Below are 23,993 nucleotides of genomic sequence, written 5' to 3' on the forward strand. Positions count from 1 at the left end.
GGCAGAGGATGCTCTGGGAATGGGAAAATATTGAAACCTCTCTGAATTAAAACCTCTCTGGCTCAGATTTTACCCCCCAACCAAAAAAAAAAGACCATGAAACCCTCTCAAACCACTGCCATATTTTACACAGGCAAAACAAAGCCAGGGAGAAGGTGTGACCCCAGGATCTCTGTGAACCCCTGCCCCTGTGGGACAGGACCCCTGCAGCCCCAGTGTGCTGAACGGCCTCACTGCTGTTTCAGCAGGGACACGGCGGCTTTTGCAGGCTTTTTCAGAGGGAGCAGAACTCCTTCCAAAGCAGGAGCTGACATGCAGCGCTGCTTGTGTTTCAGCCCTTGGGGAGGCCTCTGTTGATGCTGTCTTGTGCCTTCGGCTTTAGCATGGATCGCTCAACCTGCCAGGCAGCAGAATTAGATAAAATGTTTGCTCTCCTGCACAGCTAAAATACAGTTGTGTCTATCCAGACCCATCTTCAGAGCTATCTCTGAGCCAGGGGATGGAATTTGCAAGCTGGGAGTGAGCAACTGCTCCGGAAAAGGCACCCCGAGTTGCCTGGGGGACCAGAGACATCTCAAAGGACATCGAAGGTCCCTGGGGCTGGCGGCAAGTGGACAGAGCAAGCTGAGAAGGGAAGGGGTACGGAGAAGTCCACAGAATTGGGAATGGAGGAACATGAGGACCTGTGGGGAGCTGAGAGCAAGGAAGGGATGTCCCAGAGAGTTGGAGAAGAATCTCAGAGAGGGAAAGGAGAGAGGGAAGGCAGGGAAGTGGCAAGGGGGCAGGAGGGGAGGCCCTGGTGCTGGTGTGGGGGTCACTGGTGCCTGCCCATGCCAGGCAGCAGTGCCCGGTGCTTGGTGAAGGGGCTTTGGCAGCAGTTCCCTCTGCACCTACCATAAATCTCAACATCATCGTAGATGTCAGCATCCCTGTGAGGAAAAAGACGGGTTATTGTGAGCAGTCTGGTCTCCCATGTCTCCACCACCCCCCGACGCCGAGACAAGGGCCAGCTCCTGCTGCTGCATCTGTCATCTCTCCTCCAGCATCCACCGCGCAGCCCTGCCCGCTGCCTCCCAGCCTCACGCTCTCCCCATGGAGATGGGATCCCTTGGTGTGGGGTGACCGTGGCTCTGGCTGTGACAGTAGCCCACCCCAGGCTGCCAGGAGCCACAGACCCAGCCATGCGGAGGGGCAAGTGCTGGCCCATCCTGCTGTGCCACCGGCAGCATCTGAGCAGTGTCTGGGCAGGTCCCACGTGAGGGTCCGCAGCGTGGGGAGTGGTCGCAGTGCCCCAGGATGTTGCCCCCAGTGCCAGAACCATTCCTGACACCAGAAATGGCAGATCCCAAGCCCAGGGTAACTAGCTGGTGGTCAGTGCCTTGGCTGGATGGTTTTGAGGTGGCACTCAATGGCCAGGGTCGGTTCAGTGCCATGCACTCGCTGGGGAATTGCTACAGCTCACGGAGTTGGGGGGAAGGGGCCAGGGAAGGGGTACTCACAGGTGTAGCATCACAGCCCGGGGCACGTACCCATCTGCAACAGAAGAGGAGAAGCACGTCGGGTCGTGCCAGGAGCTGAGACACAAATGGGGTCTCACCCCAGCACCCGCCCCTGCCCAGGACAGGCAGGTTCAGCAGCAGCTCATCCCCAGGGAGAGCTGCGAGCAAAGCAGGAGCTCAGCTCCGGGAAGGCGAGCTGGACCCTTGGGAGGAACCTGCGGGGGGCAAGGCAGGGAAAGAGCCTGCCAGGCTGGGCGGCAGCTGAGTGGGAAGAGCCCGATCCCCGTCTCTCTGCCTAGGGGATCTGCAGCCCGTTTCACCGGAGCATCCTTCGGGGCAAACGTGGCTTGTGGGCTCCGTGCCTGCGGCAAACCCTGCTGAGCTGGTGGCTGAGGGGCTCCGGGACCCGCAGAGGCTTTGAGCAGAGGGAGACGACCAGGCCAGCGAACAGCTAAACGGTGGGTGCCAAGCAGGAGGAAAAGCAGGACATTTGGGCAAGGAGCAGTAGGAATATTTGAGACCCAGGGTAAGTCAGGTCCCTCTGAACAGCAAGGGGATGTCTCCTGCTGTCTACCGGGGTAGAAACTCGATCCCAAAACTCTGTGTGCTGTGATCCCCCCTGTGGGCAAAGCCTCAGCCCCCCCCCCCCCCAAGACTTACACCTCCTCTGGCTGTTTCGGCAGAGGATTTGCTCCTGATTTGTAAACTGAATGACATCAAGAATTTCTCCTCGTCGCAGTGGCAGGTTCTTCCCTCCACCCCTCTTCTCTGTTGCTGCGGGGTCGACCATCATCCGAGTCAGGACGTTGATGCTTCCTTCGAACTGGAACACAAACAGCAGCGCTGCAGCTCAGCAGCTGCCCCAGGGGAGCGTGAGCCAGGCAGCTCCCACCACTCGCCCTTCTCGGAAGAAACAGATCCCTCTCCAGCCCGATGGTCCTGGGGACTGGTTTGATCTGGGGGTGTTGCAGTGGGGAACAGGGCAGATGTGACCTGGGTATGGGCTGGTCTCCGCAGAGCACAGCTCTTCCCTGCCAGTGCACTGCATCCTTCTTAGGAGGCGAGGGGGAGCTTGGAAGGGGAAGCAATTTGCTCATCGCTGCTCACCTTGAATTTCTTCTGAAACTCCCTGTCTGCCTTCTCTTCCTTCTTGCAGTCCTTGAGCGTCATCGGCTTCATTTTCCGGGAGACCTGGGCTTCTCTGCAGGGTCGTTGTGAGTCACGGGAAAACTCAGATGATGCCACGCGCTGCTGCCCCCCTTCCCCTTCTCCCCCCAGGGCTGCTGCCCCATCAGTTCTCCTGCACCAGCTCTGGGGGCTGCTGGGGCTCTCGGGCCAGGTTTAAACCTGCTGCTTGTGCTCTTCACCATGGACATTTCTATCACAAGCCCAGCAGAAACCATTAAACCACCAGCTTTTTCAAAGCAGGAAGGAGCCCTGGCCATTTTGGGACCCTTAGAAAGAGTAAAAAACCCCGTTACCTCTGCGCAGCTGCCAGCAAGGCAACACTGTTAGAAGCTTGACCGGCATCTCCACCTGTAAAACCAAACCCTGGGACAGAAGCTGCTGTGAGGTTGCTATAAGGTGTAGACACCCGCTGAGACCAGACACAAGACTGAAACAGCAGCAAAAGCTTTCTCCTCCTGGCCCCAAAGCTTGAGTTTGCCCCCTGAGCGTGTGTGGGGGGGGTGGGGATCAGGGTTTCCCATGCCCATTTACAAGGCAGCAGAGAAACCCATCTCCCTCCCGTGCATGGCAGCAGCAGGCTCAGTGTAGGCTCAGTGCCATCGGCACCCCGAGGCTCTCTGAGCTCACCCCAACCAGAATCCCAGGCCTCCTGTACCCACCTTCTCCGGGGTGGCGATACACTGGTGGCTGGGATATGGGGGACAGCTGAAAGCCTTTGCCTCTCCCAAGCAGCCCAGCGGGCTCTACATCATCGTACAGCTCATCTTCATCCCTGTGACAAGGCAGACAGCAATTAGCAAGCCCTGTTGCATCAACAGCACCGGGGGCCAAGGGCAGCATTGAGGCTGCCAGGATGGGGGGCAACAGGCAGTTGGGCCACCGGTGGGTTGGCCCCAGGTGTGGGACAGAGTGGGACAGCAGCTCCTCACAGGGCTCAGCACTGTGGCACAGCAGCCTGGCGTGCAGGATGGCAGCAGCCAGACACGTGTCCCTTCTGACCCTGACCATTCTGCAATTCTGGGACCCTCTTGCTGTCCCCTCTTGTGCCTTTTCCACCGGGTTGGGACAGCCTGGAAGCCACCTGGAATAAAAGTGCTGCCTTGGTCCTTACCCCGTTACACTCGGAGCATCCTGCGGTGGGAACTGCATCAGGGCTGATGTAACGTACCCTCTTTTTTTACCTATGGTAAAAAGAGGAATGGAAGAGAGCAGTGAGGGATTATTTCACATTTTCTCCTCAACTCCATCACCCACTCTGAGGTCAGAGCCACCCTGGGCTAGATTTAGTGCAGAGGGATGCGGAGACATAAAACTGACTGCACAGCTGGATCCAGTGAGGAGCTTTTACTCCATGGCCCAGCTGGAGATTTTCTTCCCTCTCAGCACACTGGGGCACAGCCCATCAGGGAACTCACTGGGGACCTTTAATATCTATTTTCCCATTGCTACATCCCTAATGTTACTTTCTCCCTGGACCAGTGACAAAAGGAGAGGGGAAGAGGCCAAAATGGGTATTTTGAACGTGCTGAAAACCCAAAACTCCAGACCTGTACCACAATCAGGGCAAGCCCTGGGTATCTCCATGTGCATCTCCATCAGCCAGAACACGCTGCTGTACCCTGTATGATGGCCGGCACGTCTACATCTCTGCTAAGATCCCGTTATTTTTATCACCAGCCTCGTAGCTGTTACCAGCCTGGTCAACCAAGATCAACCAACAGCTGGCACGAAGATCCGCAGTACAACATTGCAGCTCTGCTGGGTTAGTGTACCAAGTAATGTGCAATCATACACCAGGCCCTAAAAATCAGGAGTTTGCCCTAAAAATTATCAAAACTAACCAAATCAGGGTGGGGGTGTAATTTCCACATGCTATGCCTATAAAAGCCCCTTCAGCACTACCAGCCTCCACCTCTCCATCAGCTCCCCCACTATTTCCATCTCCCAGAGCTCCAGGCTCTAACTGGGGAGGTTTTCCTTTCCCGGGGGACCTGCAGGCGCCTGTCCGTACCCAGCTGCGTGCTCCTTGGTGGCTCCACGGCAGGACAGAGGGGTGTCCCAGGATGTGCAGCCACACCAAACTTCTCCAGATCAACAACAGGAGGGCGCCTGGGCTTGGCCGGCCTCACTCCCAGCGCCTTGACGTGTGGCAAAGGCTTCCTGCGGGGCACAGCTGGGTGCCCCGTCCTGCGGGAGCTTCCCGCAGCATCCAGGGGGGCTGCAGCAGCGATGCCTTTGGCAGGAACCACTGGAGCACCCTTGTCTTTGGCCAGTGGCCATGTCTGCTGAGCTGGGTTTCTCTGGGGAGGATGGGAGGTGGCTCCCACCTCCTTGTTCAACGCATCTCCTCCTCCTGGCTTCGCAGGGGCTGAGTGGAAGCTGGCATCCTGAGAAATCCCTTTCTTCAGTCGCACCGTCCATCCCGGGGGCTCACAGATGGAACGAGGAGATGAATGCTGTCCCACACTCTGACCTTTACTGTGAGACGGAGGAGCCCTGCTGAAGTCCACCCTCCTTGTCCAGGGGGGCTCTGGAGGCAGCTCGCCCTTGGAGCCTGGCACTGGGCTCTGTCCCAGTGACATCGCAGGGGATGCTGCAGAGCGACTCTCCGGCCACCTGCCCGCTTCGGGGGAGTCTTTCCTGTTCCCTTGGAGCTTTGCCTGCAGGTGCCTCACCACGGCCTCTTTTTCCTCGAGGTGTGTCTGCAACCATTGAGAAAAGCTCTAGTGAAAACACCGTGGGGGAAAAGGAGTCAGCCCCGCCCCGGGGAATGCAATATTTTTTCAACATGGCTTTATACTAAGCCTCCTCCATGAAATGTGGTCTTTGCTCAAAGAACGTGTCTGAGAAAACAACACCAGGCTGCACCAGATCAGGAACAAGTCCCATCACCATGAGGGCATCCAGGAGGCATTTCATGGAGTCCATTTTTTGCCCTGATGCTCCTTCGTTCACCACCAGGGACAAAACAGAGGGCTTGGATGAGGGATTATACTCTACTAGTAGCAAAGCTCCTGAGGGCAGAATTTGAGATCTAGAGGTTGCCCAGGGCTCAGATGGGAGCAACCTGCCTTGCCCTGGTCCTGGTTCCCATGAAATCCATGGTGAACCCGGGGCAGCTGGTCAGGAGTTGGTGGAGGAGACCCCACAGAGCCATCAGCATCCATCCCTGGAGGAAAACCTGGGACGGCGCTGATGAAACTCATCCTACCAAAGCCTGCATGCAAAACTAACGGCCAAGCAGCAGCAGATCTGCCCTACTTTCGTGATCAGCACGTTTCCTGCGCTGCTCACACCGTGCACACGTGAACTGGGACGTGCTGCCCACAGCGCAGAGCTGCCCCTGTCTGCCCGAATGACCAAACCCCACCTTTTTCTGAAGCCTCCAGAGAAAGGCTGCCAGGAGGAAGCTGAATGACTTTTGGAAGAAGAGTGTCAGGTTTGAGGTAGGGCACCAAGCTCAGGTAGCGGGGATTTATATTCTTCCTAAGCTTCTCAGGTGGACCTTACAGGAGGGGAGGGATCATCTTACCCTCCGGGATCTTTCTCCCACCCCTTGTCCCTGGGCCACAGTGACCCTTTGCACCGGAGCTGGCTGCTCTGCTTCTCCTTGGCAAGCCATAGGCTTTGTGAAGTTCTCCTCCCTCTAGGATTGCAGTATGGGTTTGTGCTTGCGTAATTTTTTTTTTCTTTCACAACAGAAGGGCTAGTATGCAAAGAAGCTAGCGCAATAATTTTAGATATAAGCGCTCTAATGGATATATACCTAAATAAGTGCAAGTTCCCCTTGCATCCCCGGGCACTCACCCCAATATCCCCAGTAAATGCTGCAAATGCAGCACTCTGACCATAGCCTGTGGTAAAGCACCACCAATTTGCTGTTTCCTGTACACCAGGCAGTGGGGTTCTCACCTAACTAGCAATAACAAAGCAGCTTTTTCCGGAGTCTCAAACATGCTGCTGGGATTTTTGGTACCCGAATGATTCAGAGGTTTGTAACCATCAATTTTGGAGCCGTTCCGTCAGCTGGGACGTGCCCAGAGCCCTCAGGTGTCCCTGTGGGACACAGCACTGCTGCCACCAGGATCAGTTCCAGGATTTTTGCATTGGTGGGTGCTCTCCTGGAGGCAGCAGCAGCAGCAGCGGGTGGCCTCCTCCTCTTTCACACAGGTTTATATCCACCCAGCAAGTGTTGCACTGAGCCCAGGAACTGGTCAGAGACCTCTGAAGCTCCAACCAGCTCAGATGTACCAGAGGACTTGGTCTTCCAGGAGGAGCAAGGGAGACCCTTGCAGGACCCAGCCCCTCGCAAGGACACTGCCAAAGCCCTTCCAAGCAGGAGACATGGCTTCACACCCCACACCCTGCCCCAGGTCCAGCACAAGCCAGGTTCTTACTCACCATTTTCCAGCAGCGGATGCTTTCCTACGTGCTCACCTCCTTTCTAAGGACCACCGGTGGTACCCCAGCAGGACCCGTGCCAGGCGAGCCTCTCTGAAGTCTCCCTCCTCTGAAACCAGAAGCTCTTTCCTAACGGTCGGTGAGAAGCTGCGTGCAACACCAGGAAGTCCCTGTAGCCTGACCACAAAACAGAATGAGGACGAGGAGGACGAGGAGGAGAAGGAGGAGGAGGAGGAGGAGGGGGTGCAGCTCTTGGTGCACCATGAGCTTGGACTCTGCTGCTGTTGGGAAGCTTGGAGCCCACCAAGCCCTGCTGCCCCAAAGAGTGTCACCCAGAAAAGAGCCTGGGGTTTGGGGAGTATCAAAAGCGTCAAGGGTGAGCGTCGGGAGGACGGGGACAGGCTGTTTCAGTGGTGTCCAGCGACCAGACAAGGCACAACGGGCACAAACTGTGACACAAGAAGTTCCATCTCAAGATGAGGAAGAACTTCTTTACCTTGAGGGTGATGGAGCACTGGGAGAGGCTGCGGCATCTCCTTCTCTGGAGATGTTCAAACCCTGCCTGGCTGTGCAGCCTACTCTGGGAGAGCTGCTGGACTGGGTGGTCTCCAGAGGTCCCTTCCCACCCCAACTGGTCTGTCATCCTGTGGTCCAGTGGCCAACGTGACCCTGCCGCAGGTCAGGTCTTCAGAGCCCCGTGGGACCCACAGAGGGTGGAGGCAACTTGTGGTGGTTGCACAGCAAAACCAGCGTGGCCGCACACACGGTGCTTCGCCGGAGCGTGGGAGGGCAGCGGTGGGGGGCACGGCTTTCGGCGTACCCCAGCCCGGCTGGTATTTTGCCCTGTGGCAAAGCCCAACTCTGCTGGGAAGCAGGGAAGCCTCCGCAGGTCCTGGTGGCACCGCTTGTCACCTCGGGGGGAGATCCGAGAGGTCAGGCCAGGCGCCGTGGCAGGGATGCTCTGCCCAGCGACGGGTGGGTGCTGGTGTCCCAGCCCCATGGCAGCATGTGTCCCCCAGCAGCGTGTCCCCCCAGCCCTGTGCGGGGCTGTCCTCCCATGTCCCCCAGCCCTGCAGGGCTCTGTGCCATCAGCAGCGTGTCCCCTCAACCCCCAGCAGCGTGTCCCCCCAGCCCTGCGGGGGGCTATCCCCCCACGTCCCCCCAGCAACAGCGTGTCCCCCCAGCCTTGCTGAGGGCTGGTGTGTCCCCTCATTCCTGCAGGGGGCTGTCCCCCCAGCGGCATGTCCCCCCAGCCCTGCGGGGGGCTATCCCCCCATGTCCCCCCAGCAGCGTGTCCCCCCAGCCCTGCCGGGGGCTGTCACCCCAGCATCGTGTCCCCCAGCCCTGCGGGGGGCTGTCCCCCCGTGTCCCCCCAGCATCGTGTCCCCCAGCCCTGCGGGGGGCTGTCCCCCCGGTGGTGCCCGCAGCGGCTGCTGCCTGCGGAGGACACGGGCAAGGCCGGGCCGGGGACGCCTTGGCCAAGCGTGGCGGTGCCCGGGGGTCCTGCGGGGGGCGGGGGGCACCGGAGGGTTTGATCCCACCAGCTGGAGGGGGGATGGAGGGGGGGTCGCTGCCGCGGGGGGGGCAGAGCCCTGTTCGGGGGGAGAGGGCGGACGAGAGCCGGGCCGGGGGCACACGAGGCGGCGGGGAGGCCCCACAGGCGGCCGGGGGAAGGACGGGGCCGGCGGGGAGCCCCGGGGCCGTGTCTGCGGGCGGGGGGCGCCGTCTAGGGTGTCCTGGGATCCCCGGGCCCGCGGGTGGGACGGGGGCGGCAGGGCCGTTCCTGCGGTGCCCCCCGACCCCCGCCAGCCCCGGGCCCCGCCGTGCGGCGGCTCCGCCGCGGCCCCCTCGGCCCGGCCCCTCCCCGCGGCGGCCCGGCGCAGGCGCGGCGCGGGGGCGGGATGGCGGCGGCCGGGCCGGTGGCGGGCGCGGAGGTGCCGGGGCCGGGCCCGGGGGAGGAGGCGGCGGGCGCGGGGCCGCCATGCCCGGGGCCGGCCCGCCTGGCGCGGCTGCCGCTGGCGCGGGTGAAGGCGCTGGTGAAGGCGGACCCGGACGTCAGCCTGGCCAGCCAGGAGGCCGTCTTCGTCCTGGCGCGGGCCACGGTGAGGGGCGGCGGCGGCCTGCGGGAGCCCCGGGAGCCGCAGCCCGCGGCGCTGCTTCGCTCTTAGAACCGGCGCTTGGCGGGGGCTTAGCCCGGAGGGCGCGGCGGGCCCCGCTCCAGGCGCACGGTAGCCCCTGCCGGGCCGGGCCCGCCGGCTGGAGGGCGGGGAGGGGCCGGCGGCGGTGGCCGGGGCCCGCCGGGGGGCCGTAACGGGGCCGTGACGGGGCTGCCCTCCATCGGGGGGGCTCCCGCTGCGCGGGCCGGGGGCGCTGGCTGGGCTGGGCTGGCCCGGCCGTCGTGTGAGGCCCCGTGCGGTTCTGCGGCACCTCCCGGCGGCCAGGGCTGGGCACCGGCGGGGCAGCGCCGGCGGCTGGGCTCGGGCTGCGGGGCACCACCGGGTGGCGCTGGGCACCGGCTGCTGGGTGCCACCGGCTGCTGGGTGCCACCGGCTGGTGCTGGGCAGTGGCTGCTGGGTGCCACCGGCTGCTGGGTGCCACCGGCTGCTGCTGGGCAGTGGCTGCTGGGTACCACTGGCTGGTGCTGGGTACCACCGGCTAGTGCTGGGCTCAGGCTGCTGGGCACCAGCTGGTGCTGGGCTTGGGCTGGTGCTGGGCTCGGGTTGCTGGGCTTCAGTGACTGGGCACCACTGGCTGGTGCGGGGCACCGTCTGCTGGGCACTGGCCAATGCTGGGCACCACCGGCTGCTGGGCTTAGGCTGCTGGGCACCAGCTGATGCTGGGCTTGGGCTGGTGCTGAGCTCCAGTTGCTGCTGGGCTTCAGTGACTGGGCACCACTGGCTGGTGCTGGGCACCACTGGCTGGTGCTGGGCACCACTGGCTGGTGCCGGGTACCACTGGCTGGTGCTGGGCTCAGGCTGCTGGGCACCAGCTGGTGCTGAATTCCAGTTGCTGCTGGGTTCAGGTTGCTGGGCTTCAGTGACTGGGCACCACCAGCTGCTGGGCACCTGCTCCCCACTGCTGAGCACCCACCGCGTGGCACGGATGCCGGTTGTGCTCAGTCCGCTCCATCCTGAGCTGAGCATAGGGCACCCTTCTTCCTTCAGAAGATGCCATGGGAGCAGCTGGTGTTGCAGCCAGCCTCCCAGCCCTGTGCAGGGAACCCCCTGTGTGCGACACACTCGGGGCCTTCTCCTGTTGCTTCTCATGTGCACCGCTGTCCGACGATCGCATTTGTTATTCTTAGAGCAATTTATTGGGAAGGGGAAATTTTAAGGTGGAGGTTCTGGTTTCATGCCAAAGTCGTGCAGGACCTTTCCTCAGGGTGTTCTCTCCTCCTTTTCTCATCCCCTGTGTGAAACACTTCTTTTTGCCTTGCAGGAGTTGTTTGTTGAAACCATAGCCAAGGATGCGTACGTGTACGCTCAGCAAGGAAAAAGGAAAACTCTGCAGAGAAAAGACCTGGGTATGAGGCATGTTTTGTGCTATCCTTAGCAAAGTGTTGCAGTGATGGAGGATTTTCCCACCTGTCCCGGTGGGATGAAGCAATCATAGGTGCTTCTCTTTTTCTGAAGTTGGGAGAGAAAAACTTCTCTTCTACCAAATATTATGCTAATAATTTCACACACAGGCTCCAAGCCAAGTAAACCTCTTTGAAATCCATTGCTGTACTGTGATGTAATTTCAGATGCACATGCAAATATGGAGTTGGTTTATCCATGTTAATTGTTTTCAATTTGCTTTGCAGATAATGCCATTGAAGCTATTGATGAATTTGCTTTTTTGGAAGGTGAGTTTCTACTTGGTTTCACTTGGTTTCAGTATTTTCTGTAATCTTTTTGGGAGAGAAAGAACTTAACCGTCTGCAGAGGCCACTGTTTCCGCATCTTTAATGATGTAACTTGTTATGCCCCTCTCTGAATGGTGAAACACAAATCCAAGTGGACCCTGAGACACATAAAATACTTTTTAGCTAGATTTGGTTTTACTTGCATGTGATTTGCTTAAACTTGAAAAAAAGTTACTGCATATTCCTTTGGCAGCTTGTAAACACGTTTCATTTGTCCACATAACTGTATTTCTAATTGCTGAGACTAATTTTTTTTTTTCCTTTTCCATTTTTAGGTACTTTGGACTGAGGTGGACAGAGATGGAGCTCTCTGGAGAAAGAAACTGAGGAGATGGACATGGAGTGGAAAACAGGACACTGAGAGTTTGAAAATAGTTCCTGGAATTGAGACACTGAAATGACAACCATAATATTTTGTATAAAGTTTAAGTTGTTGTAAGTTCTTTATTTAAAAGGCAGATTTTTTTTCATAAATATTTTGTATGTCACTTAGCTGTGCCCTGCCGCCACGGTGCAGACTGCTCTCCAGCTTTGGCCAGGTCACACGGCAGTTGCTCGGAGTAGTTGTCCCTGCCTCTCCAGGTACTCTGCAGCACCACAGAGCTCGGAATGGAGAGTAGCTTGGCTCAGGTGCCCAGGCATGGTGAAATGTTTTTTTTTATGGAAATGTATTTTCTTTGTATATGTTTGTTTCTTGGCCAAACACAATTAAATTTTTTATTATTTTTTTTGTTGAACAGCTGTGCTGATTTCTCCTGTGCTGCTGGGATGAAGGGGATGGTGTTCCTGTAGCGCTGCGGTAAATGGCATAGTTTTGAAAGGATGCCTTCTAATAGCATTTTGCTTTCGCTAATTGTGTCCTCAAGGCATCTATCCCAGTGAAGCCCTGTTGTCCTCCAGGAACTATGAGCTCCAGGCTTTTTCCTAGGGGTGTACAGCTTCCATAAATCTCTGTGATTGCTGCACCTGTAAGTAGTTGTAACCAAAAAAACCCACCACCCAGCCTCGACCCAAACCCCTATTTCAAATACCAGAGTGGTGTCAGGTGCCTTATGCTGCCATCACTGTTCTCTTGTGCACTTTCATTCCTCAGTCTGGCAAAAAACCAAAAAAATTTCCCTGGGAACTGGATCGGTTCCCTGCCACGTGCACTTGGCCAAGGTGGTGCAGAGATCCTCACTTCTGTAATTCAGAGGCATGGGCAGCAAGCATCCAGGACATCCCGCTGCCCTCGGCAGGCACAGCTGAGCCCCTTGCATCACCCGAGCACCATCTGTGCCTCTGCTGTTTCCAGGATTTTGGTGGGGGGGCTAGCACTTCCCTGCGTGTATTTGACAAGCTAGAAGGAAAGATGGTTCCTCTTGGCTCCAGGACTCAAGTCACATTGAAAAGAAGCAAAAACAGAGCAGCAGCCTCTCCGTCTCGGTGTGGTTGTGGGGAATATGCCGACATTGCTGGTGTGAGTCCTACCCTGTTGCCATCTTTATCAAAGAGCCAGCTTTGTTTCAGCTTTAGTGTCCCGAGGGCAACAAAAGGGGGCTGTCCCTAGATAAAAAGGCCATTGAATGCAATGAATGAGTTTGAAGGATGAAGGTTCCTTTCAAATGAGGGGACTTAAAAGTGACTCCAAACTGAATTAGTTTGAAAGTGGTGGGAAGAACAAAGACCCCCTGGGAGCTTCCCCAGGCTGGGAGCAAAAGCTCTCAAGAAACGCTTTGAAGTTTGCTGGAGGTCTGATCCCTGTAGACATGTTGTGGGAGGATGCCATCACTGCTCAGGCTGCTTAGGTGTTTGCTCAGATCGCAATCTGAAGACATTTGCTGGCTATATGTGAACCGGTTTGTCGCTGAGCCCTTCACCTGGTGGCCCGCTGAAGGAGGACCTGGTATTAGTATCAGAGATACTGGAGGTCTTTTTGTGTCTCCCAAGGTGCAGTATGCAGGACCCACTAGCTGTCGTCTTCTTCGTCTTCTTTGCTGGGCTCTTGCGTGCTCCCATCTTTGCCAGTAAGTTCCTTTTTCCCTCTCGTTGTCTTCAATGCTGCTTTGGCCTCTTTCATAGGAGAGAAAAGGGCTCGTGTGGGTGTGTAGTGCATGGCTGTGCACGGGCTTCATTCCTATCTGATGCTTCTGTACAGACATGGTGTGTGCTTTCTGCAGTTCTTCGCTGTAAGCAGCACCGAGGGTTGTCTGCACTCAGCAAACAGGTTTTTTATGTTTGATGATGCGGGGTTTGTCTCGGGGGAAGCTGCTGTGCAGAAATCTTTGGGGAGTTCAGTGCCCTTGAGCTGCTCTGTGCTGTGTGTGATCGCTCCTCTTACCCGAGCTCCCGTTGCAGTAATGTGGAAGTAGCAGAGAGCAGGGGACTGATGTCCTAAGATAAAACACCGCTAACCACAACGTTTTCTTGGAGTAATTAAGCAGCTAGGTGTTTAGCCAGGTCTGAGAGGTCAAATGGGTCATGTCCCTTTATAAGGACTCTAAATCTCTCCCTTATACTGGAGCAGTTTGGTTCAGGACAGCAGGTGGCTGGAGACTGGTGCTTGGTGCTCAGCGCCTCCTCTCCGCTCCAGCAGGAAAGGTGGTGAGTTACAACTGGGGTGACACTGGGCTCGGTGGTTTGTGACCGCAGGTGTCGATGCTGACGGCAGAGGGGACGAGCAAGGGAACCTGTTTGCAGAGAGGGGCTGCTGCAGGAGGCAGAGCCATTTCCTCCACGTTGGGCATGGTGAGTCCCCCCTTTGCCCCCAAGAAACCTGCATCCTTTAACCTTCCCCACTCACATCCTGCTCATCATCCCTCCCGTATTCCTTTTATGTTGCAATTATCCTAGTGACTTCTCCCTCAGGGGATTAAGGACAGGAAAATACCATGAGGACTCATCACCCAGATAATCCCAACGCTTCAAGCATTTTTTGGTAGCATAGGGACTGATGGGCAGCCTGGCCCCTAGGTCTGTGCGCCTGCAGAAAGGAGGTTGCATTTTCTGTACCGGTGTGCTGGCAGGGGGGTTATGTTTGTAGTCTGTGTTCGCCTCCGTTTGGCACTGCATAAATTCAGGACTACTGCAGGCTTTTGCTTCCCAGGATTAACGTTGGAAGGGCTGTCAGCAAGACGGTAGGGCAACCCGACTTTACCGTGCAGAGAAAGTAGAAAATAGCTCCGTTTGTTCACCAGAAAAAAAAAAAAAATAAATCTGTGGCCTTCAGGACTAGCCTCTGGTCTCGGTTCCCCTTGTAGCGGCAGTAAGGCTACATAAGATGAGCTTCAGCTGGTTTTAGCACCGATATGTGAAAATGGCTTTAAACTGTATAGCTGAAAGTCTGAGGTTTCTTAGGTTCAGTGCACGAGAGCAGTATTTGCACATATTTAGCTTTTGTTGTTTACAAAATATCAGGTTCTTGTGTGAACAGTAGGAATTATAAAATGATCGTATCCAAATTAAGAACTGTCACGAGCAATGACAGCTCATCATCTCCAGAGGAGACAACTTCCCAAGAGTAAATAATGATGAAAATAGTAAAAGTAGGAATAGATAGCGATAAAAATAATAAACACAGCCTGTATTGCTGCGGGGATGGGAGGGCAGGGGTTACCAGTGTCTCCAGCTGGCAAGTGTCCTTTGCAAAGTGACCAGTGGAGCATTCACAGGGATCACCACCTGGGAATGGCTGATACGCTGCAAATTGCTACCTGGCTTGCTGCTCACTTGTTTCCCTGGGCAAAGCAATCCTGGGGCAGCTATCGGCGGCTACAACCCATGTCTGAGTTTAGAACGTCCCTACACTTCCTGGTGTCCCTACATACTCCCTGGTGTTGCGCAGCATGGTGATGGGGGCTGCCTCTCGCACTGACACTGAAGATGAGGTTTGAAATCAATGCGAAATCAAAGTTTTGGGGCCCACACTGGGTCTGCAACTCCACCAGGTGAAAGCAGATGAATTATAGTGGTGCTGAACTACTCAATGGGCACTTTTAAGGCCAATATTCTTCCCTGTTATACGATAAAAGGAGGTTTTACATCAGTCAGTCCTTTGAGCATGGACGGTACTGTTGGGGAAGAATAGCTCATTTTAGAAGGATTTCCAGAAGAAACAGCCATCAGCCAATAACCACGATATTTTGCAAACTCAAAATACAGCAGAATAAACCAATGTAAACCTGGATGTCATGGTCCTGTCTCCCATTCCCACCTTCCCATCCTCTGCCCGCAGGGCTAATGTGGCAGTGCTGCAGCTTTGGGGAGCTGTGAGATGGGAATTTGGGGGTGGGGTGGGGGAGTGCAGGTTCGTTTTCAGCTCAAGCAGCCCCACGAAGAGGTTCCTTTGGGCGAGGAGAGCTGGGTTTCTCTTTCTCTTTCTGTCCTGGATCCACCCTGAACCCGCTGGGTGCTCAGGCTTGTCCAGTACCTTCAAGGTCTGCAGTTCAGTGACAGCTGAGCATTTGCATTTTCCTTTTGCTAATCAATGTATTCATCTATTCTCACCCCACCCTTCACGAGCTCACTAAAAAAAGTTAAATTGATGGTTTCCTAGGGTAGATTTAATTGCATTCTTTATATTCTGTAGAACACTTACCAGTCTGTTATGAAATGTTTTACTTCTGATCTGCAAGTGCAGTAGTGGTGTCTGCAGCACTAGCTTTCCCTCTGGGATTTCCACAGGTGCTCAGGCTGAAGGAATCTCTTTCCCAGGCAGAATTCCCAGGGGTGGACCCTGTATTTTTATTCAGTATTTGTGTTGTACTTGGCCCTGGTTTCAGCTTGGGCCTCCCCAGCATCACACAATTAGGGAGGAGTAATCGTTTTGTTAATCTCATGTCCCACAGATGTCTCTGGCAGTCCTGTCAGCGTGGACGTTGGAAAGTGCCGGTCCAGCTGCTCATCCCAGCAGATCAGCTCCCTCAACCCCAGCCTCCTGGAGCTCTCCAGACACTCTTCCATGCTTGATTTCCTTCGAAGCAAGAAGGTGAGAAAAGTATGTTTGTGTCATCCCCATGGCAGGAGCAGTTGGGTCTGGGTGAATGTCATACACTGCTGCCTGGGGTTGTGATTTTATACGTGTTTTAAAATACCTGGTTTGGGCTTCTGCATTGCAGAAAACCCATCACTGAGCCTCTTGTCCTCGTTAGCCAGCAAGCAGTGGATTATTCAGGCTAGACAAATGGAAACTATCCAGCCGTACTGGATGCCTTGTGTCAGAGGAAGGGCCAGAATTGAGCTGAAGGGCTATTACAGCACTTACCCAGCTGCTCCAGGCAGCATCCAAGTGCATTTCTGTCCTCTACCAGCCCAGCAGCAGGACCAACTCTTTCAGCCACATCTGCTGTATGTGAGAGCTGGTGTCCTGTATGTAGAAAGGTTGGAGGCATTTTTCTGCCTGGCTGAACAAAACTGGCAGGATCTGTGATTTTCTGATGAGTATCTGGCCTTCGGGGTGCTTATGTCTTTCCGTTATCACGTCCCCTGTGTCACTGCTGGGAGGGACTAGAAGGAGCCTGTGCACCTGGGGACGTGGCTATGCGCAGGTTGCGATGCTTTTATCCCGGGAGAGCTGACATTGCTTGAAGTCCCATCTCCACCAGGATAACTAAACCTGGAGAGGGAATGAAAACAAGCTCTGCAGGGTGCTGCACGTGTGTGTCCTGTGAGTGTTCACCTGGGGGACTGTAACTGAAAAATGTTGTTGCCACTTGTCCCACTGTTGTCACCACTGGTGCAATGTCTTCCAGGCAGGCAAGGCGCACGTTTGTTCCTCAGAGCTGTCGTCATGCTGACCCCTCCGATCAGGAGCCTGGGGTGGAACAAGGACTGTTTAGCCAGAACAGTTCAACTGATTGTAGCAGGGGTTTAGGGAATAAACAGTCTCTGGTGTGTCGCTGGGAAGGGCAGCACCGCTGCGCTGCCTTGTGGGGAGGAAGGAGTAAAAGCTGAGTCAGTTCTAGATCAGAAGGGGTTTTCACCCAGGAGCTGATGCTGGAGGTTGTGGCATGTTTTTACCAGTGTATATGCCACTTGTGCTCTTCTGTGCAGCTGCAGGTCAGGCACCCCAACTCACTGCTGCGGCCGGGAGCCCCACGATCCTGCCCTGGGGGTTCCTGCTGCGAGCCCACCCACGTGCACATGGAGCGACTCCTGCTCTTGGAAGGTGTTCGGGAGGTAGAGGTGGTGGACGGCTGTCACTGCAGCATGTGCCCTGAGGAATGTCTTCGCCTCCCAGCTGTGAAAACCTTCTTTCCAGACTCTCCCTGGGAAGTCACGATCGATGTGGGGAAATGCTCTGATCCAGCCTACAGTGCAGGTATGGGAATGATGGAGTGTGGGGAAATGCTCTGATCCAAGTTACAGTGCAGGTGAGGGAACGATGGAGTGTGGGGAAATGCTCTGATCCAGCCTACAGTGCAGGTATGGGAACGATGGAGTGTGGGGAAATGCTCTGATCCAAGTTACAGTGCAGGTGAGGGAGCGATGGAGTGTGGGGAAATGCTCTGATCCAAGTTACAGTGCAGGTGAGGGAGCGATGGAGTGTGGGGAAATGCTCTGATCCAAGTTACAGTGCAGGTGAGGGAACGATGGAGTGTGGGGAAATGCTCTGATCCAAGTTACAGTGCAGGTGAGGGAACGATGGAGTGTGGGGAAATGCTCTGATCCAAGTTACAGTGCAGGTGAGGGAACGATGGAGTGTGGGGAAATGCTCTGATCCAGCCTACAGTGCAGGTGTGGGAACGATGGAGTGTGGGGAAATGCTCTGATCCAGCCTACAGTGCAGGTGTGGGAACGATGGAGTGTGGGGAAATGCTCTGATCCAGCCTACAGTGCAGGTGAGGGAACGATGGAGTGTGGGGAAATGCTCTGATCCAGCCTACAGTGCAGGTGAGGGAACGATGGAGTGTGGGGAAATGCTCTGATCCAAGTTACAGTGCAGGTGTGGGAACGATGGAGTGTGGGGAAATGCTCTGATCCAAGTTACAGTGCAGGTGAGGGAACGATGGAGTGTGGGGAAATGCTCTGATCCAAGTTACAGTGCAGGTGTGGGAACGATGGAGTGTGGGGAAATGCTCTGATCCAAGTTACAGTGCAGGTGTGGGAACGATGGAGTGTGGGGAAATGCTCTGATCCAAGTTACAGTGCAGGTGAGGGAACGATGGAGTGTGGGGAAATGCTCTGATCCAGCCTACAGTGCAGGTGTGGGAACGATGGAGTGTGGGGAAATGCTCTGATCCAGCCTACAGTGCAGGTGTTGGAACGATGGAGTGTGGGGAAATGCTCTGATCCAAGTTACAGTGCAGGTGAGGGAACGATGGAGTGCAGCTGTGGGAATGATGGAGTGCAGGTGTGGGAACGATGGAGAGCTCCCCTCCCTCCAGGAATATGGGGACGAGCCCTTCTGTGTCACCAGCACCCACATCAGAGCTCGGAGCGTGACCTAACAACCCTTGGGTCTGCTACACAAACCCTCTTTGCCTTTGGGTGGGAATGGGATTGTATTTTATCCTGTCAGGATTTGGGTTTTCTTTTCCCTTCCGTTGCCAGGCCCTTACATCCGCAGGTGAAATGGTATTTCTGTGCCCCTGTGCATGGTGTGAGGATGGAAATACAACCACCTCATGTTAGGGGAAAGCATCCTCTAACCAGAGATCATAGAATCAATGTGACCCAGGCTGGGAGGGACCTTGGGGGTCTCCACTCCAACCCTTCCACTCAAAGCAAGAACAACCTGATGGTAAAAGCTCTACTGGAAACAGCCCACACAGCAACCATGAAACACTGGAGTGTGAAATGCCCTTTTATCTCAGCTCCAGTGAACCACACTGATGTTTCAGAAATTAATCAGAAATGAACACTCCAAACTAAATCATTCCAGACGGGTCAAAACCTTCTAGTGGGATAAAGCTGAACTGGTTCCTCCTGAACTGGTGTGCTGCTGTTTGAGTCCACACATCAAATAACCGAAGAGTCACATCGGTGAAGTTGAACCAATCTGTTTTTATCAGAATGAAAAGTCACCTTTTATTGGTTCATTGACATTGAATGAACAATTCATTCAAAAAAAAATGATTTTCCAGCACCGCTTGATAAAATCAGTTCTCCTGGACTTTGTTGATGTCATTTTATTGGCATTTCTGCATCTAAACCTGCCCCCTTAGAACCTTCCCGGCAGCTGGGGTACCACAGCTGTACAGCAGCCACTAGAGAGGGACAGAGACCAGTGGGAGTCTTGAGGTGGAAAACAGCAAAGAGGCCTGAGCTAGAGGGGCTGGGGAAGCCGGGTGGGTGGCAGGGAAAATAAAAAAGCCCAAGGGGCTCTGCTTGTGTGTGCCATCCTCCGAGAGAGAGCGGCTGGGCACCGGCACCAGTGCTCCCGCAGCTTGTGTCACCCCGCCGCCAGGCACACAGCAAGTGGAAAAGAAAATTAGGCAGCGTGAAGTGCTTTTTTCCCCGAGGTGGGAGAATCAGCATTTACTTCCCAGACGGGTGAGGGGAAGGTGCTGGGCCATGCTGTTGTCCCCCCCCCCGGGGTGGCTAATGGATGGTGGCTCACACAGTGATAATGGGCCAGGGCTGGGAAATGTGGACTCAGCCCCAGCTTTGCCTCTGCCCTCCCTTGGGTCTCAGCACTTTCCTTCTAGATTTTCCCTTGGAAAGTCAGGCTGACACTTCCAGTGTCCTGTTAAAGACTGGCGATGTCGGAGGAGCCAGAGGGCTGGAGGAGGATGTTTAAATCTCACCCAGAAATACTGGCTTCCAGAAATCTGTGGTCATTTTGTGTCCTCCTCTTAAGGCATCCCAGAGACGTTTGCTTTCAGAAAATGCTTTTCCCTCCCCTGCAAACACAGCCCCATCCTGGAACAAAGAAATGTCCAGCAGCTGATGAAGTAGCTGGGAGTGAGCAGGAAACTCTCAGGACCATTTTAAAGCCAGGAACCAAACACAAATCCTGAAGGATCCGCACCCAAGGGCTGGGACAGGGAGAGACCAGGTCCTGTTTAGAACCCAAACCCAAGACTGACTTAACCATTGACTTAACCATCCTTCTTCCCCTCCTCTAGCTCGTGCAGTAGAGATTTTAACCCGAATTTAATTGGAGAGACTTAGGGAAGCTGTTTCTTTCTGCACAGCACGTGTTCAAACTGAGCCAGGCAGGTCAGCCTGTGCCTGTTTCCTTCCAGCTAGATTTGGGTTACTGCTGGGATGCTTCTGTCCCTGAGGACCTGCCTGGCCCAGAGGGACCTGCCACTGTCACAGCATGTCCTGGTATGGGTGGGAAATGCAAAGGTGCAGGCTTTTGGTGTGTGCACCCAAACCCCCCTTCACCCTGCTCTCTGCGTGGCTTCCTTAACCAGGCTAGGGCTGTCGCATCCAAACAGAACGGGGCTTTGGCGCTGCACGTTTTTCATTGAGTTAACGCTTGGATAGGGAAAGCAAAGGCAAAGCAGGACTTGGTCCTGCAGCCCCAGAAGCGGGGCCATCGCCTGCCTTCCCTTTCCTCCCCCCTTGTCCCTTCCTCCGTCCCACGGCGTGCGTAGGGCAGACGGAATAACGCGGGCTGATGCGGGGAGATGCTGCCTCCATCCCAGCTCTGGCAGGTTCATCTGCTTGCATGGAGAGCCGAGAGCCCAGCCCAAAGCAAATCCTTGGAGGTGCCCAGGGGAATACACCTCCAGGAGAGCTGGTGATACCGGCTCCAGCACCCGAGAAGCCTGTGCGGGGCACAGGCCCCCTCGCAAACCTGAATGCCGAATGAGTAAATGTTAAATAATGTTCCCCAGCTCCCTGGTGTGAGAGCATGTCACTGGAAAAAGTGCTGCCATGAATATTTTATGTTCAAAGACCTTTTTTTCTCAAAGATAACATGTAATAGCTCAGGCCATCTCCCCAGAGATGGGGCTTTCACAGGGTCAGGTCTGGGACTCACAATTTGCACCCAGAATAACCTCTCTTTGCCCTCTGGTCTGAAACTGAGATGGAGGAACCAAATCTACTGCTGAGTCCCTGAGCTGGCGAAGGAATAAGCCCCAGACTCCCAGCTGGGGACCCTCACACAGAAAACAGCACTTCCCACGCCGGGTGCTGGATGCTGGAGCCTGATGCTGCGTCTGTGCCACATGGCAGACCCCCGGAGAAGATGCTGCAGCCATAGATGCACCCCCAGATTAAATTTCTTTCTCATTTTCTTCCAGATGGACTTTTCTGCATGCCCACAAAGTTCAGCGCTGCTCTAGTCAAAACCCCACAAGGTGGGGAGGTGGTTCAGATGCTGGAGAACTGCGAAATGAAGGAAAAATGCTATCGCGTTTCCCAGGTGGAATATTATTATGAAATCGTGCACAGCTCTGCAGGACGCAGGGAGGAACGGCTCAAGGTTGGTTTCCCGCGGCTTGGCCTCCTCTCTGGAGGATGCTCTGGCATGGGCAGCTTCACCCTGGAGAGCTAAGCACACCCTGGCAACAAACTAGTGGTAAAAATCTCGTATTTGTATTATCTTATGCTATAAAATGTATTTTACCACCACTGATTTGTGTATGCACCAGTGCCGTGAAGTAACAAATGGCCTTTTGTTTGGGGTGAGGCTTGCTTTAAAAAATAATTAAGGGAGCAGCGAGATACTTATTTAAAAAATTCTTTGATCTTTAAGTGTATCTTAAGCTCACCTTCAGTGGAGGCTCTGCTCTCTACTTTAACATACCTTTGCAGACAGGGACCTCTGACTCAAAAAATACTGGTGTGCCCCCAAAGTACTGCTCCTTACCCAAAGTACTTCTTCTTGCAAGTTTTGCCGTGCTGCTGCCCTTTCTTAGGGGGGTACGTTCAGCCTGAGGATGGAGGGTGGGTGGAGGGCACGGTGAGCGGTGAGCGGTCCCCTGGTGTGTCCCCAGTGAGGTGCTGCAGGGGATTTTCATGCTTTTGTTTTGCAAATCTTTGCAGGAAATTGATGTGGGAAGGTGCTTGGGCAGCTGCTCCTGGGGGGATCCCTGCCTGCTTAGGTAAGCACAGCTGCCAGGATCCGGCTGGTCTCATTCCTGGGCACATCTGCTGTTTAGCAGATGTATATCTATCTATCTATCTATCTATCTATCTATCTATCTCACACAATCTGCTATTCAGAGGCTGTTCCCATTCCTCCCTAGGACTGCATCTGCTGCTCCCAGGGCAGGACCCGGGGGGATGCCACAGGAGCGGGTTTTGGGTAACACCCACAGCTCACCCTCTGGGCTCTGTCTAACCGTGTAGGAACAAAGCTGAACCAGAGCAGCGTTTGGAGTGGTGCTGCCACCGCACACTGCTCTGCTGCTTCAAGGGATCAAGATTCACCTGCTGGCGAGGATGCCAAATTTGGCCCACTGGGCAGCTGGTTATAGAGCATGTGGTCCCCCCGTGATATCAGACACAGAAGGGTCCTGACAGTGGCTTTCTCCAGCCTGGGATATGCCATTCCTGATGGCAATGCAGTGGGGTGGGAGGAGGAGGAGGAGGGGGATGCTCTGAGACAGGCTGAGTCCAGACAGTTGCTTCAGGCCCGGAGGGGCAGCACTTTGCTTTGCGTTGCTTGCAGACACAAAAATGTGGCGAATGCAAAGGGAAGCAAACGAAACCACAAAGCAAGTCATCATCCCTGCTTTGCACAGGCAGAGAGGGAGGAGACAGTTCAGCACCTTACACCATGAGTAAGGAATAAATGTGCCAGAAGAAAGCTGCCTCTCTTCTCCCCCCCCAACCCGCCTCTGGGCATCTGCCCTTTTTTGCAGGTGGTGACCCGCAGGGATGTGGGGGGCCGGGGATGTACTGGGTTTGTCTCTAACTGCAGGGAGTCCCAAGGCAGAGAGAAATGTCTGCTGTGGGCAGAAGCTGCCTCCAGCCGCTGCGTCCCTCACCAGTACGATGTACACACGTTCTGGAGCCGCCGAGACCGCGTCCGCACCGTCGTTGCCATCCGACAGTGCAAGTGCAGGGGGTAGCGGGCCTGGGGCTACTGCAAGACCCCTGCCAGACTGTCTGTAGTATATGTAAATGAGAGAAGGGTATTTTTTGAATAAAAGCTATTTTAAACAGCACTTGTATAAATGAACCCTCTAGAAAATGTTTCACAGCTTGTAAAATAAACATCGTGGGCAATTCGCAGCTCCTTGGGGCTCAGCTGGGCAGCCCCATGGCCCCCCCCCCTCCATCTGCCCAGGCATTCCAGGGGGATGTGGTGTGCGGGGTGGCACAGGCTCGGCTGCTCCCATTTACAAAATGTGGAGCCGGAGTGGGAGAGGAGAGGGAAAAGGGCAGGCATGTCCCTTTGCAGGCAGCCCCAGTTATCCTGTGGGACACCCGCGTGCTGGGAAGAGGAAGGAAAGGATCCAGAGGATACAAATAATTTCCTCCATCCATCAACTCAAGGCTGTCATTGCCTCCCTCCCTAGGCTGGATAACGAACAGCCCTTTCACCCGCCAAGCAATGGCTTAGAATAAATTATATACACAACTGGGCAAGGAGCCTTCAGCTTGTCTCCTGTCGCGTTGTCCTGGCAGTGCTTTGGTGCAGTGCCGGTCCCACACCATCCTGTCTCTGTGCCAAGCCTCTCACAGAGTTTGTACCTCTGAGCCTCATTCACAGCAGGGTTCCCTGTTCCCTGTGAGATCCAACAGGCTTTGCTAACTCTGGCTCTTTTTATCTGGCTGGTATTGTATAATGCTATTTTTTTCCATTAAGTCGTGTGGCATTAAAACAAATATTAAATGTAAAGTGTACAAGTGCATTGTGTCAACACGTCTGCCTTCACCAACCTGATTTCTCCGTCACTGGGGAACAAGAGCAAAAAAACTGGCTTTTATCCCATCATCTGGAGTCCGTAGGGTTCTTGTGGCATTTCATTAATATTGAACATTCAGGAATTGGCAGCAAATGCTTTTTAATGCCCAGGAAGCCAATCGGCTATTTTTTAAATGAAAAAAAAAAGTTTAATTTCGGTTTGGTTCCTCCTGCTGCTGAGTTATTGCCCCGGCCCAAGAACTGG

At 54.9% G+C, this 23,993-nt stretch overlaps 3 protein-coding genes across 14 annotated transcripts; 2 read left to right on the plus strand and 1 right to left on the minus strand.

Annotated features, from left to right (window-relative positions):
• Positions 1-107: 107 nt before the first annotated feature.
• PRAM1 (PML-RARA regulated adaptor molecule 1) lies at positions 108-7,761 on the minus strand. 5 transcript variants are annotated; one of them, XM_027791472.2, is made up of 11 exons: positions 7,089-7,761; positions 4,699-5,389; positions 3,799-3,868; positions 3,347-3,459; positions 2,981-3,050; positions 2,607-2,700; positions 2,399-2,455; positions 2,160-2,322; positions 1,500-1,533; positions 895-929; positions 108-397 (listed from the first exon to the last, which is right to left on the minus strand). In XM_027791472.2, exons 1-11 carry the CDS (start codon positions 7,089-7,091, stop codon positions 393-395), a joined length of 1,335 nt encoding a protein of 444 aa, XP_027647273.2. In that variant the 5' UTR covers positions 7,092-7,761; the 3' UTR covers positions 108-392. The 5 variants fall into 5 exon arrangements, with proteins under 5 accessions (XP_027647273.2, XP_055661662.1, XP_055661663.1 ...); XM_055805687.1 differs by lacking the exon at positions 108-397 and having other exon boundaries at positions 404-929; positions 7,089-7,265; positions 7,585-7,761; XM_055805688.1 differs by lacking the exon at positions 108-397 and having other exon boundaries at positions 404-929; positions 2,981-3,035.
• Positions 7,762-8,956: 1,195 nt separating this feature from the next.
• Positions 8,957-11,732, plus strand: POLE4 (DNA polymerase epsilon 4, accessory subunit). The gene is made up of 4 exons (XM_055805695.1): positions 8,957-9,190; positions 10,527-10,611; positions 10,894-10,935; positions 11,271-11,732. The coding sequence occupies exons 1-4, from the start codon at positions 8,990-8,992 to the stop codon at positions 11,282-11,284; spliced, it is 342 nt and encodes a 113-aa protein (XP_055661670.1). The 5' UTR covers positions 8,957-8,989; the 3' UTR covers positions 11,285-11,732.
• LOC101915461 (uncharacterized) lies at positions 11,554-23,722 on the plus strand. Of its 8 annotated transcripts, none has more exons than XM_027791484.2 (9): positions 11,554-11,633; positions 11,736-11,794; positions 12,925-13,001; positions 13,627-13,722; positions 15,822-15,961; positions 17,026-17,293; positions 21,174-21,355; positions 21,919-21,977; positions 22,799-23,722. In XM_027791484.2, the coding sequence occupies exons 3-9, from the start codon at positions 12,932-12,934 to the stop codon at positions 22,947-22,949; spliced, it is 966 nt and encodes a 321-aa protein (XP_027647285.2). In that variant the 5' UTR covers positions 11,554-11,633; positions 11,736-11,794; positions 12,925-12,931; the 3' UTR covers positions 22,950-23,722. The 8 variants fall into 8 exon arrangements, 7 of the variants coding, with proteins under 7 accessions (XP_027647285.2, XP_055661668.1, XP_027647283.2 ...); XM_055805693.1 differs by having other exon boundaries at positions 11,563-11,633; positions 12,931-13,001; XM_027791482.2 differs by lacking the exon at positions 11,554-11,633 and adding an exon at positions 12,089-12,454 and having other exon boundaries at positions 11,736-11,963.
• Positions 23,723-23,993: the final 271 nt, after the last annotated feature.

The sequence above is a fragment of the Falco peregrinus genome, chromosome 5 (genome assembly GCF_023634155.1).
Source record: "Falco peregrinus isolate bFalPer1 chromosome 5, bFalPer1.pri, whole genome shotgun sequence".
NCBI lineage: Eukaryota > Metazoa > Chordata > Aves > Falconiformes > Falconidae > Falco > Falco peregrinus.